This window comes from Patella vulgata, chromosome 1, assembly GCF_932274485.2.
Source record: "Patella vulgata chromosome 1, xgPatVulg1.2, whole genome shotgun sequence".
Classification (NCBI taxonomy): Eukaryota; Metazoa; Mollusca; class Gastropoda; family Patellidae; genus Patella; species Patella vulgata.
The window spans coordinates 41,903,545-41,920,646 of record NC_065879.2 but is presented as its reverse complement, the minus strand read 5'-3'; the positions used below and the strand labels follow the sequence as shown (position 1 = coordinate 41,920,646).

The 17,102-nt window shown below is 34.7% G+C and overlaps 2 protein-coding genes across 2 annotated transcripts in view; one reads left to right on the top strand and one right to left on the bottom strand.

Moving 5' to 3' along the window:
- LOC126832505 (potassium channel subfamily T member 2) overlaps positions 1-3,898 on the bottom strand; it is a 98,576-nt gene extending 94,678 nt beyond the window's left edge. The window contains exon 1 of the mRNA XM_050563313.2: positions 3,720-3,898. Coding sequence (XP_050419270.1) covers positions 3,720-3,814 — 95 coding nt within the window. The 5' untranslated portion in view covers positions 3,815-3,898. The remainder of the gene's footprint in view (positions 1-3,719) is intronic.
- Positions 3,899-3,922: 24 nt separating this feature from the next.
- LOC126832513 (glycosaminoglycan xylosylkinase) overlaps positions 3,923-17,102 on the top strand; it is a 67,711-nt gene continuing 54,531 nt past the window's right edge. Inside the window, exons 1-3 of the mRNA XM_050563324.1 lie at positions 3,923-4,028; positions 7,312-7,408; positions 8,094-8,461. Of these exons, the coding sequence (XP_050419281.1) occupies positions 8,188-8,461 (274 nt within the window). The 5' untranslated portion in view covers positions 3,923-4,028; positions 7,312-7,408; positions 8,094-8,187. The remainder of the gene's footprint in view (positions 4,029-7,311; positions 7,409-8,093; positions 8,462-17,102) is intronic.

Here is a 17,102-nt window from a genome sequence, read left to right as displayed (position 1 = left end):
ATTATTTCTACTGGGACTGATATTTTATTGTGATTAAAATCCATGTAATTTCTTGATTGCACTCTGACTTTAATTATAGCCTTACAACTACATTGTCCAAAATAATTTTCATAATTAGCATTAACTTCAAAGCGAGTAAATTACATCTTCAGGGGAGATAGTTACCGTGTGAATGTGGTTATCTACATGTACAGATGTTATTGATTTATCCTTCTCACCTTGAGGCATAATAATCATTTTAAATTGATTTAGTATGTAATATTATTCTATTGTGCTTCCTAATCCTATTGTTTGGAGTTGGTTATTTATTATTCCTCTATTCCTGTAGGACTAGTTTATTAACTGTACTATAACATACATGTATGAGATACATCTGTAAGCTACATGTACCTATGTTATTGATCTTTTACGTCTTTATCAAACTGATGAGGTCCATTTCTCAAAATTACTAATGAATGTTTTTTAACTGCTGTAAAATACATCTTGTCTAATGCCATAAGTATTGGTAGGGCCAGGTCTCAACATGCACATGGCTTAGTTGTAATAATCATACAGGCATACATATACGAGCTAGGCAGTGTATCAGGATTGTTATTGGCAATACATCAAAATTGTTTGTACATGTACATGTACTTTCTAAAAGATAGGTTACCAGGCAATGAAACATACGCCCACAGCAGCTAAGTCATCCTGGCAGTCAACAAGTGTTGTCGCATATTTTTTCTTTTGTCAGTAATGAGAATATTTATAACACATGAAAATCTGATTACGAGTAATAACCCATGAAGTAATTGTGAGAAAACATTAGAATTTGTTTCGATTGTTTGTCTCATGACCTTAAACAATTTATATTAACTTTAGCCTCAAGAGTGGATGAATGAATGAAATGGATTTTGAGCCTCTAGAGCGTCCGAAAGATGTTTCAAAGTAATCAAGGGCCTTAACTCTGTCAGTCATTATCGGAAATAGTTGAAAATGATTCTTTGTCTCATGATCTTAAACACTGCGTATAAGTTTAAAGTCAATCAGATATTACCTTTACCCTCAAGAGCTTCTACAAAAATTTTCGAAGACGTCAAGGGCTATAACTCCGGCAGTAATTATCGATCATAGTTGAAAATCCATAGGTTTCTTCATCTCATGACCTTAAACAGTGCATATAAATTTAGAATCAATTGGATATTAACTTTAGCCTCTAGAATCTCCACAAGATTTTTCAAAGTGATCAAGGGCCATAACTCTGGTAGTAATTATCTGTGAAAATCAATAGGCTTTTGCGTCTCATGACCTAAAACACTGTGCATAAATTGAAATTCAATCGGATATTAACTTTAGCCTCTAGAACATCCACAATATTTTTCAAATTGTTCAAGGGCCATAACTCTGGCAGTAATTATCAGACATTACTGAAAATCAATAGGCTTCTCATTACCTTAAACACTGTGTATAACTTTAAAGTCAATCAAATATTAACGTTAGCCTCTACAGTGTCCACAAGATATTTCTAAGTGATCAAGGGCCATAACTCTGTCAGTAATTATCGGAAATCGTTGAAAATCAATAGACGCCTTCGTCTCATGACCTTACACACTGTGCATAAATTGAAATTCAATCGGATATTAACTTTAGCCTCTAGATCATCCACAAGATTTTTCAAATTGTTCAAGGGCCATAACTTTGGCAGTAATTATCAGAAATCGCTGAAAATCAATAGCCTTCTCATTACCTTAAACATTTTGTATATAAATTTAAAGTAAATCTGATATTAACTTTAGCCTCTAAAGCATCCACAAGACTTTTCAAACATCCACAACACATGCTGCATATTCACATGATATTGTTATACTGAAGAACAATCTATACATTAGTAGTCTGTTTTGTATATTATAACTTTGGTGAGATTAACTCATCAATTAATTAGCACCTTAGTTAGTGCCAGCTAGTGGACGGGAGATTAAGATTGTTGATTGGGTAATCATCAAAGAGGCCGCCACAGCTGTACGCGTGTTCATTTAACACATGAATTAAAATAAGATTTTGCGTGTACAATAGGTCTATTATTATTTTCAGGTACCGTAACGTTATCAAAATATGAGTCCCTTCTAGAAATGTCAATTTCATAGTCAAGAAATGCTTATGTTCAATTTCGTGCATTTTGACTTTGATGTAATTAAACAATGGCAGACCCAAGAATCGTCGAATTTCGGCTCGTTGGTCGTTCTCATTTTTTCGACCCATGTTGATAAGAGAATTTTAAACAATCATATCAAATATGCATTCCGTACTTTGCATGCGTATGAAGAAGCGACAGTAAACGAAATTTAGCTATCAATAAAATTATCTTCGAAAAGAAAATTATTGGCCATTTTGTTTATTTTCATTTAAGGCCTATAAATTATTTTTTTAAAGACCGTATGAGATATCAAATAATCACCACTTGGATTAATTATTCGCAGTAAATAATGAGTTGTCGACGGCTTTATCATTGATCCGTGACAGTTGATTAGTACAGTAGACTTCGCATATAACGGACACTTCGTCTGCTATAAAGGGTGTCCGTTATACAAAACGATGATGGCATTATGCAAACCTCGGCAGATTCCGTTACTCTACATCTAGCCTCGGCTGTATGACGGTAAGTGATATGTACTACGTCTGTACAATTGCTATGCGGCACCGGTTTACTTATTAGGAGAACTTGCCGGTTTTAAAAAAAAGTTATCAAAATTGCGTCGTTCAAAGCGTGTGTAGAATTTTCGGTGCAAAGTTTTACTTGTTTCAAGAAAATCGGATAAATTTGAAAGAAAAACAACTTCAGACTTTGAAATATTTGTATGATAAAACACTCTTCAAAGGCGTACTGGAATCTGCTGAGGTTTGCCGAGTGACATTGTCAACTGTCAAATTTCTTAACAGGTACCTGGTAAACCCCTCCTGCAAAAATTCCTGGATCTGCCCCTGTTATACAATCAAATATTGCACACAAAAAAATATTTGGTCTATACTAAAGCCAGCTTCTGTTATTAAAATACAAGTAGCATCTCTTCCGGACTCCGGACACCTGTTACCACTGTTTGTCGTGTATTTTGTACACGAGGAGCAGTCCATTTGCTGATGACACTATTTTGCTTGAATACACTATTTTGCCTATAACGTTTTTTTGGGACTTCCAATTCAGTCTTACGGGTTGGATTGTACCTACTTGGTTTTATTTTATCTGAAAAGCTTGCAGATCATATTGATGCAATAAACATCTTATCTTATCTTAACTTTTCTTATCGGAACTGCGCATATTTAAACTATTTGTTTAAAACATACGTACTCGCTACGGTACAAAAATATAAACAATCGGCAACCAAAAGGTAATATTATATATAGGCTTATCAATTAACTGACGTCCTCTAAATAAAATGATCAATAAAATTATTATCTGCAACTTATTAGATACTATTATGCTATTATTAGTAACGTGTGGGTCTTTTTTTATTTGGCGCGAAGATGGTGAACATTTTGTAATGTTTGAAAACGTGAAACAAGCAATATAAACTCACGCGAATTTCGTTCTCATCAAAGTACACGATGTATTTTAAAATGTAGCATCAAAGAGTTGTTGCTAACACAAGGCGTTTTGATGATATAATTCCAGGTAATTTTCTCGGTGCCAACCAATCCTGCAACGCGCAGAAAGGATAAAATTAAGATAGATAAAGAAATCTTACCTGTCATCCGCGTGTCCGGAATCCCCCCATATTACATCCCTAAAACGGTAGCGAGGTGGGAGTGGAGGAACGCTATAAACTTCATCATCCGACATGACTAGAATTTTGTGACATTCCCATGAACTCAAATATTAATTCCATAGTTTATGTCATGTGTCAAAACCAAATATGATATTCGCTTGTTGTGAAAGGTACAAACGCCTCGTTATCAAAGCCATTGGCCTCGTTTTGGATTGTTGTAAAATGGCAGACGACACGAGTTAAGTTGGATTTTCTGATTCTTCGGTGTTGATAATTTGGCAAATGCAGGTAACAAGCATAACTTCTCAACATGGCTAACATTTAAAATAATTAATTTGCAGCATTTTATTAAATGACGACCGAAGGCGAAAGTGTGTTGTAATTGCAGTCTTAGTTTGTTGAAAAATTATACCATACTTATGATACTATAGTATCTATGACAGGAAATTTGCAACGTTGTATTACATTTACAGTGTCACATTACACTACGTACTTCTTCATATTTTAGGATATAATAATCCTATAACCCAGAATGGAATTACAAATACTTCTATGTATTATTATAATAACTCTCAAAAAAGTAACCATGTAGTATTTCTTAGGCTGCAGTATTCTCGATAAACGTGTGCGTTATAATTTCCAACGTTTTAATTAAAGGGGGAAAACTCCTGATAGACAGCCGTGTGATTCAACCATAAAAGTACATTGCTTGTCAATGAAAAGGATGAAATTGTTTGCATAATCAATTTTATTTGTAGGTATTATTTCATTAGATGAATTTATAGTCATCACATTTAAAACTAGTTTGAATGATTTAAAAATGCATATAATGAACAATGATAAATGTATACAAGATGTTGCAACATTCGTATATGAAATGTTTAAGAACAGACATGCAATACTATTTGTTATGTAAGGTCTAATATATACTTTACATGCATTAGTAATATAATTTAATATACTTTTAGAAACCTCTGTAAACCTTATTCTATGTTCTTGATGTTTATTATTGTATTGTATGCTTTAATTTACCATACTCGTGTATATACCATGCAGTTGTGTAATAAAGCATTATTATTATTATATTATTATTATTACTTAATTATTTTGTAAATCATAAAATTACGGATAAGTTTTCAATGGGCAAATGATTCCAAAAACTGTACTCATGTTGCCTTCCCCGCCCCCCACAATCGAACATCAAACATACTTTAAGTCTTGATATGTCATTTAAAGAGATAGGAATCCCTTGATAATACCTTATCGTGAAAGATGAATCTCTAATAATGGAGTGTCTATCAAATATCTGTTCAGTATGTTAACAAAGTTATCGATCTATGCCAGTTGCCCACCAATATTTTGTTGCGTACGTACAGAAATGATAGGCCTTTTTTTTGAAACCAATTAAATCCAAGGTGGGAGATTATTTCGATTTTGTTTTCTTGATTATATGTTAAATAATCAGTCTGAATACATATTTTAGTGTGCATTAAGCAGGAATTTTTTTTATAATTAGTGAAAATGAAAATGATGCATTAAACCTTTAAACTGTTTTAACAAAAGACAATATTTTTGTGGAAAAAATACAGTTGTCAGGTGTCATATGTAAACATATCTCACTACTGTCTCTTCAAAAACAATATTTTTATACGCCCACATTTTCATGTGGACATATATTGTCGTCGCCCCTGTCCGTCCATCTGGATGGCTGTCCACAATTTGTTTGTGGACACTCTACCTACAGGTCACAATTTTTACTTGATTTTGACGAAACTTCAAATATAAGTCTATCTCCCAAATATATTGTATCATAATAAACTTCATGGATTATGGCCCCAGATTGTACGAAAAATCACGTTTTTAACCTGTGGACACACTATAGAGGTCACAATTTTCATCTGATTTTGATGAAACTTGAAATGCATGTTTATAACCCAAAGAACTTGGTTCCTTTCGATATTTGCACATATCGGATTGTAACTTCCTGAATTATGGCCCCAGATTGTACGAAAAATCACGTTTTTAGATTGTGGTTCCTCTAGAGGTCACCATTATTACACTGTAATGGCGCTAGCTTTTGTATTTTGTCAAAATCTGGACACACTAGAGGTCACAATTTTCATCTGATTTTGATGAAACTTGAAATGCATGTTTATAACCCAAAGAACTTGGTTCCTTTCGATATTTGCACATATCGGATTGTTTCCTGAATTATGGCCCCAGATTGTACGAAAAATCACGCTTTTAGATTGTGGTTCCTCTAGAGGTCACCATTATTATTCGATTTAAAAACCTGTTTGAATATATCACCGTTACACTGTAATGGCGCTAGCTTTTGTATTTTGTCAAAATCTGACCAAAACTGCCTGACAAAATAGCTGCTCCTTGTACGCAAATAGTGTAAAGATGTGGAATATCGTGGACCCCCTAGGTCATAATTTTGATTCAATTTTTATGAAACTTAAAAAACATGTTTATAACCCAAAGATATGGGTTCCTTTCAAAATTTGTGCATACGGATCATAACTTCCTAAATTATGGCCCTTGATTGTAAGAAAAATCACATTTTTAGCTTGTATTCACAATTTTTATCTGATTTCAAAAACATTTGAATATATTACCGTTACACCCTAATAATGGCTGAATTCGAATTTCGAAATAATCGGACCAAATTTGCTGGACAAAATGGCCGCCCCTAGTACACAAATAGTGTAAATATATGGTATATCAAGGTTTGTGGACACTCTAGAGGCCACAATTTTGATCCGATTTTGATGAAAATCTTGAAATACATATTTATAACGCAAAGGTCTTTGTTCCTGTCGATATTCGCGCATATAGGAACATAACTTCCTGAATTATGGTCGCTTTTTGTTTTAGCTTGTGGTCCCTCTAGAGGTCACAATTTTTTTCCGATTTAATAAAACCGTTTAAATATATCACCGTTACACCCAAATGATGGTTGAGTTTGAATTTCGTGAAGATCGGATCAAAACTGCCAGACAAAGAGGCCGCCCTCATACGCAAATACATGTAGTGTATATATGGTAATTTAAGATTGTGGACCCTCTAGAGGCCACAATTTTGATACAATTCTGATGAAACTTGAAATACGTGTTTATAACCCAAAGATCTTGGTCCCTCTTGATATAAGCGCATATCAGATTGTAACTTCCTGAATTATGGCCCTCTAGAGGTCACAATTTTTATCCGATTGAAAAAAACGTTTGTATATTTCACCGTTACACCCTAATGACGGCTGAGTTCGAATTTCATGAAAATTAGACCAAAACTGCCGGGCGAAATGGCTGCCTCTCGTTTGCAAATAGTGTAAATATATGGTATATTAAGGTTATGGACCCTCTAGAAGTCACAATTTTGATCTGATTTTGATGAAACTTGAAAAATATCACTATAACCCAAAGATCTTAGTTCCTGTCAATATTCGTAACTTCCTGAATTATGGCCTTTGATTGCACAAAAAATTGCTTTTTGTTTTAACTTGTTCTCTATCCATTTCTTGCAAAATGTGGGCATATTCTAGCTGGCAGCCGCTGTTTTTTCATTGCAGTAGGTCAAAGGTGACCTCTCCTAAAAAGTGACGTCTGGGGAATACACACACACTTTAGACCTGTGCTGACCTGGCTGACTGACTGATCTATAAATAGGTAAATAACTAATTTATATAATTAGTAATACTTTATTTGGGTTCAAGCTATTTGTTTGGCATTGGCTTTTATATCATTAGCTCGGTGGCATATATGCCCGTCTTAATTAACCCAGTCGGAGCAGAACAGTAGGACGTTAAACCCCATTTCATTAGCTCGGTTAGTGCAGAATAGTTGGACGTTAAACCCCACTTCATTTACGTTACTCTCTAATTAGGTAGTCTTGGTTACCTAGATATATGTGTTTTTTATATGCCTACATTTTCATATGGAGGTATATTGTCGTTCCCCCTGTCAGTCCGTTCGGACATCCGTCCACAATTTGTTTGTAGACACTCTACAGGTCAATTTTTATTCGATTTTGACAAAACTTAAAATATAGGTCTATCTCCCAAAAATCGTGGTTTCTTTCGATATTGGCATATATCGTACCATAACCTCATGGATTATGGCCCCTGATTGTACGAAAAAACACGTTTTTAGCTTGTGGACACTCTAGAGGTCACAATTTTCATTTTATTTTGATGAAACTTGAAATACATGTTTATAACCCAAAGATCTTGTTTTCTGTCGATATTTGCACATATCAGATCTTAACTTCCTGAATTATGGCCCCTGATTGTTGCTGTAAGAGAAAAAGAAGGCTTAAATGATAATTGAGTAATTCTTAGCTTTTAATTTAAAGGATCAGAACCCCACACTCAACAGAGATTTAATCAGTATTATGAAGGAATTTCACCATTTGTTGGTTGAAGAAAAGAGTCTGATAATTATCAGAAATGAAGTTGAAAACTCGCATCATGGTGTTGGGAACACTTTTTTTCATACTGATCATAGTTTACAACATTCTGAATCACCATGCACCCAGTAAACATGATGACAGAGATATTACCCCGTTTGAGAAACCAGAATTAGATAAAGATGAAACGATAAAAGAAATGATAAAGAAATATAAACCGAACTATGATTATAAACTCAAAGGGTCCCCATGGACCCTGGCTGCATCTTGGGTCAGTGATAGGCAGATTCATCCAGAAGACATACCTGAACTTGGTGAGTATCATTTTTATGCTTTTATATTCCGCAAATGGACAACATCAACTACTGTCTGAACCATTGTAAATTTTAAACGGATTTCATCGATTATGAACAAACTACTTAACTGGTTATTATAAACTTACCTGTGTGTTTGAAATCAACTCCCATTAAATAAAATCCATTGCACAACTGATTATCTCAACGAATACAAAAGTCCTCTCTTGAAAAATTGAAATCCCACAAACTTTTGACACAGAAAAATACCAATATGGAAGCTGATTACGTCACTCTTCGGGAGATATCATTTCGTATAAGGGGTGACAGCATAGCAAATCGAAACGGTTTTCGGTACTTTTACGACAATTCAAGTTTGGTTTAAGAATAATCTATAAGCCTCGGCTCCGCATTGAGTTTGAGGTTTCACACACATAACTATCCGTATTCTTTTATTTTGTACCGTCTTTTACATTCTAGTAAAATCTCTGCATATTTTACAACTTTACCTTTTGAAATATTTTGTTATAATTATTTGAAACGGTTATTATTTGATCGAAAGAATGCTATCAAATTAACAATACACTCAGAGACTTCGGAGGTGAGCTTCATGATCCTTGTTAAATTATGACTTTATTTTTACAAATATCTGTGCAATCAGTGATATTTTCATTGTGAATAAAATTTGATAGACTGGCGATCAATGGTTTCAATATAAATCTCCTACAGTTCATATTTTTCGTTGCCCAAACTCGAACGATCGTAATGATCGCGCTTTGTTTTCATTGCAACACATGGTTGTCAAACTATCTGTCAAAATTAAACCACCCCCGCAACAGCTGCATTGGTTTCCCCCAAAACGTGATGAAAGCATTGTTGTCTTTCACTCAGTCGATATTACAAGTAAATAGTCAAATTTGTCAAGAGTGAAGTTTTTTTATTTGTTGGGATATTTAGTTGTGCAATGATTTTATTGAATGGGAGTTGATTTGAAACACACAGGTAAGTTTATAATAAACAAAGTTAAGTAGCTTGTTTATTATCGAAGAAATCCGTTTAAAATTTACGATGGTTCAGACAGTAAGTGCCACATTCAGGGTTATGATATAAATTCTTTCTTTTGCACAGATGTTTATCGAGGAAAAAGATATATGATGACTAAATTCTGAAACCTGTAAAGATTAAGCATACATATAATCAGTGTGTTGTTGTTAACATGTATTTTACAATGTGTGAATAATCCACAAAGGACAAATACCAATTAATGTACTGTATCAGATTAAACAATTACAAACAATGGATAATACAGAATTGCTGTATTGCAGTTGAGTAGAACAGACAGTTGACAAATATGTTAATGTATGTTAGTGCATCCTCGGTATCCCCAGTGGTCTCATTCTGTTCTACTCCACTAACCCCTGGGTTAATCTATGGAGGAGACACGTTTTCAAGTTATCTGCCCTTGATGATTGTGCTATTTTTATTGACTAATCCCATAAATCGCTAATTGCAAAGAAAGTTGGCAAAGGGAAGTAACTGTCATCGAGTAAAGTAAACGCAAAGACTCCACTTCAAGAGACAAGGTTAGGAATTAGCCAGAAGGTAGCCTAAATGAGAGAAGTCCAAATTATACTAAATGCCTATATATTAACAACAAATTATAATTATTATATATATATATATATGTTCAAGAGTTTTAATAAGAACGTTGTTGTTGTTCTTAGTGTTTATCTTAGCGCATGTGCAGGGGTCTTTCCTGTGGGAGGAAACCATTACAATTATTATATAATATATATATATATATATATATATATATATGTTCAAGAGTTTTAATGAGAACGTTGTTGTTGTTCTTAGTGTTTAACTTAGCGCATGCGCAGGGGTCTTTCCTGTGGGAGGAAACCATAGTACCCCGAGTAAACCCAAGAGGTTGAGAAGGCGCCCCTATCTCCAAGCCACATACGCTCAGACCTGGGATCGAAACCACAACTGCAAGCCAGAGGTCGAAGCGCGGCACTCTAGATGAGAATCAATGAGAATCAAATTGCCAAGTATAAGTTCAAAAATAATAAACATAACAGAATGAAACATTTCAGACAAAGAACAAATAGTAATAATAACAGTCGAACATATAGGTTGTCTACATATTTGAAATCAGCGAAACATACTACAGATTTTGATAATACAGTTAAATATAAATGAATTTTAAATATATAGCCTACATTATTTACATAAATCATTCAGTAAACTGTTTTTTGATTGGTTCATAGACTATAGCTACAATCAAGGTCAGGGCAGATAATTTTAAATCGTGGAAACCCTATGGATTAACCCAGGGTATAGAGTAGAATGGAATGAGACCACTGGGGATACCGAGGATGATGTTAGTGCTACCCTTAACTAGAGAATGTGTCATCAATACTACTAGATCTGTCAATATGGCAATGTTTTTAGTAATTGGTCAATTTTTTTTACGGTTAGAAATTAACTGTTGACGTCAATTCTATCCGTATTTTTTTTAGTTGGCAATTGATAATTTTCATCCGCCAATGATGTAACCAATACAATTTCTTTTAAACACTCTACGGATCAGAGTTCAGACAATTGTTTTTTCATCAAATTCGCAGGGGGTTGTTATTGGGTCATATAAGTATGGAACCTTGTCGTATAAAATGTTGGCTCGCTTACCTGGAGGTCATCGGGATTTTCCGACGTCGTCCTCCTTGTCAATGGTGCGGGACCGGTGGCCAGGCAAGGGACAATGTATAGCAGTTCGGATGGGATGAAAAAATAAGGCCCGTGTACAGTTGGAATTCAATATAAGAGTAGGCCGGGTAAAATTTCCCTCATAACATACTGTATGGCGTATGCCTGTCTTCATTAGCCCAATCTGAGCAAAACAGTAGGACGTTAAACCCCATTTCATTTCATTTTTATCAAAATTAAGAATTTTTTTTAATCAAATATGGCAGAGTTACTTCTCCATTATAGAAAACGTGAAAGTGCTTTTTAAAGCTAGATGAGATTGTTCTGTGAAAGTTATCGAGGTTCAGAAAATTTATCTCTCAATAATATTATACAATAATAGAACATACTTGTTCATTAGGACATAAGGAAGAACCATGTTGAATTTTTAAAAAAAATTGAGAATGTAAAGTTTGAAAGGATTTAGGAAGAACAGTATTGAGTTTTTAAAAATTGCAGATTGTAAATTTCGAAAGGATTTTGAAGAGTTTAAATTTGACTTATGAACACAATAAAAGTCTAAGATTTCAATGGAAATTTTTGAAACTTGGTAGGATTGTTCATTGGGGCATAGGATGAAACCTTAATTTTTCTATTTTTAATTTTAGAGCTAGCAGTTATAATAATAATAATAATAATAATAACATTTATATAGCGCTATTCCACACTGTGTAGTATGCTCATAGCGCTCAAGTCAATTCTGCAAAGTCTGAACAATATACTGTGTCATCTCATTACATATAGCGACGGAACAGATGTGTCTTCAGTGATGATTTAAAACTTGCTAGGGACGGACACTGTTTTAAGGAAGTTGGGAGTTTATTCCAATGGAAAGCAGCTTGATATGAAAATGTTCTTGCTCCAAAAGTTTTTAAATTGTATGTTGGTAATTGTAGTTGACAAGTGTTACTAGATCGAAGGTTTTTGACTGGTAAATGTTCGTTAACAAGTTCTTGAAGATAAACAGGTGCAGTCTTATAAACAGCTTGATAAGTTAGGCACAACAATTTGAATTCTATACGTTCATTAATACGAAGCCAATGAAGAGAGGATAAAACTGGAGATATGTGGTCACGGACTTTGGTTCTTGAGACTAGTCTGGCTGCTGAGTTTTGTATACGTTGGAGGCGTTTTGTTTGCTCATTGGTAATCCCAGATAACACACTGTTGCAATAGTCGAGGCGAGAGAGGATAAGACATCGGACGAGGGTAGCTGCAGCATCTGATGTTATAAAATGACGTATTGAGCCAATATTCCGAAGGTGGTAGTGACATGTTTTACACAGAAAACTGATGTGGTTTTCCATAGACAAATTCGTATCCATAATAACACCGAGGTTTTTGACGTATTTTGATGGATTGATGTAAGATTGTTCAATTTTTAAATGGGTTATGTCGCTCTTATGTAGTCTGCGTGTAGGGGCGATCAATAACAGTTCTGTTTTGTCCGAATTTAGTTTAAGCATATTGTTTGTCATCCAGCTTTTTACATCTGTCACACATGTTTCAATTTTTTCACAACAAGATAGTTGACTATTTTGTTCAGGGAGGAAAAAGTCCATGATCTGAGAGTCATCAGCATAAAAGTGGTGATTTAGATCCTTTTTAATGAGAAGATTGCTGAGTGACTTTGTGTACATACAGAAAATAATTGGTCCCAATACTGATCCCTGTGGTACACCACATGTAAGATCGACTGTGTTAGAAAAGGAGCTGTTAACCATAACTGCCTGTGTTCTACCTATTAAATATGATGAAAACCAGTTTAACACAAGGCCATTGATACCATACTCGGATTCCAGTCTGTTGAGTATTCTGCTATGATCCAGCGTATCAAAGGCAGCAGATAGATCAAGCAAAACGAGCATAGCGATGGAACCTTGGTCAACTCCACTTCGGATCGTATTGAAAACGTGGTTTAGAGCAGTTTCGGTACTGTGGTTGTTTCTGTAAGCTGACTGGTACTCGTACATTAAACTGTGATTTTGCATATGTTCCAACAGTTGTATTTTGACAACTTTTTCTAAGATTTTGGAGATAAATGGAAGGTTCGAAACAGGGCGATAATTTTTTAATACTTCCGACTCGAGAGATGGTTTCTTAAGTAAGGGCTTGATCAAAGCATGCTTGAATGGCTGTGGCACAAAACCAGAGTTTAAGCTGTTATTAATGATGGCTGTCAGGATAGGTAATAAAACATCCAATATTTTTAGCATAAAGCTGGTTGGAATTGGGTCTAAAACACAAGACGTTGGTTTTGAAGATAAAATAATTTTCTTTAGTTCATCTTCAGTCACTTCCTTGAATGATGTGAATGGTTTACCTTGAAAAGTGTTGACTTGTTGATTTTCATCTGTTTCTGGTATTAGTGCAGATCTGATTTTGTTAATTTTATCAGTAAAATACTCACAAAATTTGTTGGCTACATCAGATTCTTCACCTCGAGGCAGAATGACATCCTGTGATTTCCCCAAAAGTTTGTTGAGAGTTGGACTATTAATGCACCTAAGAAGGCCTCATTTATATTTAATAATTCATTCTGTCACCGTTATTTACATGTATATACAGTAGAATGTAGAATTTGGTAGACCATCTCCTTTAAGCCAATAAATTTGTGAAATCTTATGAATGTGATACATGACAAGGTATTCAGTGAGATTTAAAGAAAAATTGTGAGATTGTTCATTGTGGCATAATGAAGAACCCTATTGAATTCCCAAATTGTCCTTTATAGAGCTATATATGTCATTCATAATAAATTTTTTAAAGCTTGCATGCTCTTTGAGATTTTAGAATGAAGGACTTTGCTTCTGGTGGGTGTATAGAGTAGGTGCCTCACAAACCCCCTCCATGTTAGTTACTTTACATTTATAATTTTAAACATGTTTATGAATACTTTGTAGTTCGTAACTCTCCTATTTAATCCCTTTTTTATGGGAATGTTTTGCTGGACTCCAAGATGTCCTTATAATTATCTAAGATCAATAAAAGAGATTGTTACTTTTCAATCTAGAAATATTTCAAGTCTTCAAAAGCCATTTGTCATATCATTACTTCGTAATTAATTGTAGTTTTCTACATGTGTTGAATTATTTTTTTTTTATTAAATTCTCACAAGAATGGGCTTTCAACTAGTAAAATTGATTCTTTTCCTTTTCTCAGAAACAGTTCCTCAAAAAATCTTTAACTTGCCTTGCCTATAATAGACATTGATAGACGGCACAGAAAATCAAGTCACATACAAATTAAATCAAAGTGATCCAAAATCAATGTTAATTGGTTCTAGGGTTGACATCACTCAAATGAAATTACATATTGACAAAAAGCTATTAGGAAAGAATGTATTGATTGAAAAATTGTTTATGGCTTAGTCGTTATAAATAAACTCTTTAATTTGCAAAGATGTATTTTTTCATTTTTTTGGCAGTTTCATTTTAAGTGATTGTTTATGTTGTTATAAACAATAAGCAAGTTTGATTGGATATTCAAGATCGATGTGTCTGGCAGTCATTTATTCATAAATGCCTCAACATTTCATAGATCTGATAATTAGGTCAGTAATGATTTGGTTGTCAAATTTGTCTTTTTATCATGCCATCCATTACTGTGAATGACCTGGATTATGAGTTATTTTAAGGATTATATATCATATGATGAAAAATCAACACTGAAGAAGCATTGGTGATATTAAAAAGATTTCTAGCAGAAAAAGCAATAAGATTGTCCATAAAAATTAATGGAGAAAACAAAACAGTTAAAGATGCAATAATTAAGATTTATGTAAAGAACTGACTCTTCTCGCTATAATAGTTTAAAAATAGATAATGAAAAAGAATAGAGTGAAAATTTCAGTCAAATTACTTTATTGTGAGTGAAGTTATGAAGTTTTGACAAGAATAGCATAGTCTTAAGCATTAACCATTGGAATGGAGCATTTTTACTTACCAATTAATATCGCAGTCATCTGATGGCCTAGAGAGTTGATCATGAGCCTGTCATGTAAATAAATGTTTATATAATAATTTATGTAACATTTAAAGCTCGAAAAAAGATCTGCAATAGCCAGATTTAGCTTTTACATAATGCATCTTCAGCAACCTTCAAAAACATGGAATGTTGTCAGAAATTGAAATTCACACAAAATAATATTTTACTAGGTACTTTGACTTATAGAAATGATTTAAACTGAGTGAGATTAAATAGTAAAAAGAAAATAATGTGACCGCGACACAAAAATTTAGGGATGTTTTTTGTTCCACTGTCATGTTGCAGTTCCATTTTGCAAAGTTTTTATGACAATACTTAAAATGTTTTCAGTCATTTTCATGTTTTACACTGACATGTTTACAGGATCAAATTGTTTAAGTGGCATTTAGTAACTGAATGAGAATAACACATGACACAATTATATGGAATACAAGTTACTTAAAATACAGCGACGTTTCGACGAGGGTTCTCCCGTCTTTGTCAAGCAAAGAATGACCATCATAGTTAGTTAATTCTTGGTGTTTAACGTCTGCTTCCACATAAGTGATATCGCAGACAAGACATAGGAATGACCATCATCGTTCGTTCGTTCTTGGTGTTTAACGTCTGCTTCCACATAAGTGATATCACAGACAAGACATAGGAGAGCCGAAGCTGATTCCTGTTTTTTTAAAATATGATTTTGCAATCTTTCCATTTGGCCTTAGGCCAAGGATTTGTTTTAGTGGGAAGTTCTTCCCTTAATTTAATATAAAACATATCGTTTGGTAGATGATCTCGCCTGCTTCTGGATCGGTAGATGTCATTGTTTCAGGTTAGTGTTTAGGTGCCAGGCTCGTCTTATCGTGGCCTCGCCTTACTCCACTATCCTACTCTCTGGGTTTGGTATCAGTTTTATTTGCGGAAAAGTTTTTAGGTGCCGAGTTCGTCTGACCGTAACTCACCCTTACTCCACTATCCTGCTAGTTTGGTAGATGTCATCTTTGTGGGGTTTGTGTTTAGGTGCCAGGCCCGTCTTATCGTGACCTCCCCTTACTCCACTATCCCACTCTGTAGGTTTGGTGTCTGTTTTTGGTGGAATAGTGTTTAGATGCCGAGTCCGTCTGATCGTGACTCCCCCTTACTCCACTATCCTGCCAGTTTGGTATAAATCTCCTATGTAGTTTAGCGTTTAGATGCTGGGCCCGTCTAACCGTGACCCCCTCTTACTTCACTATTCTACTTAGTCCAACTGTGTCCATTAGGGCGTGGATTTGTTTGATGATTTGCCGTTTCAGATCTGGTCTCGGGAAGAGTAGGTTCTTAGTTTTGAATGGTATGTTGTTGGTCTCCATTGTTCTCACTAGTTCCCTTCTCTCCTCCTCGTATACCTCGCAGTCTACCAGGACATGGTTGGTGGTATATTCTTCTCCGCACTCACAGATGATGACTTGGTGTTTGTAGTCTCGCAGCCGCTCTTTCACCCTTAGCTTTGATATAAGTCTACAAATATCTCTTCTAGGGTGATTGAGTGTTGTCTTTGTGTAGATCTGTATGTGTCAAGTTCAACGAGATTTAATTCCCAGATTGAATTGACCTGTCTTTTGACCATACTATAGATTTCCGTGGTGCTTTAGTCTATGGTGCGGAGTGGTGCTGTGTCCTTGAGACCTTCATTGGCGAGTCGATCTGCCTCCTCGTTTCCTCTAATGTTGACATGTGATGGAATCCACACAAGTTCTACTTTGATTCCCTTCTCTAAAACCCTCTGGTACAGCTGCCTGATTTCCAAAATGACTTCTGGTCTTCAGTCCGATTTGTCATTTTGGATTGAAATCAGACTGCTCAGAGAGTCGCTTGGAATGACGAACTTACTAGTCTTTTGATGGGAAATCCATGATATAGCGTCACGAATAGTCACAAGCTCTGCAGTGTACACCGAACAGTTATT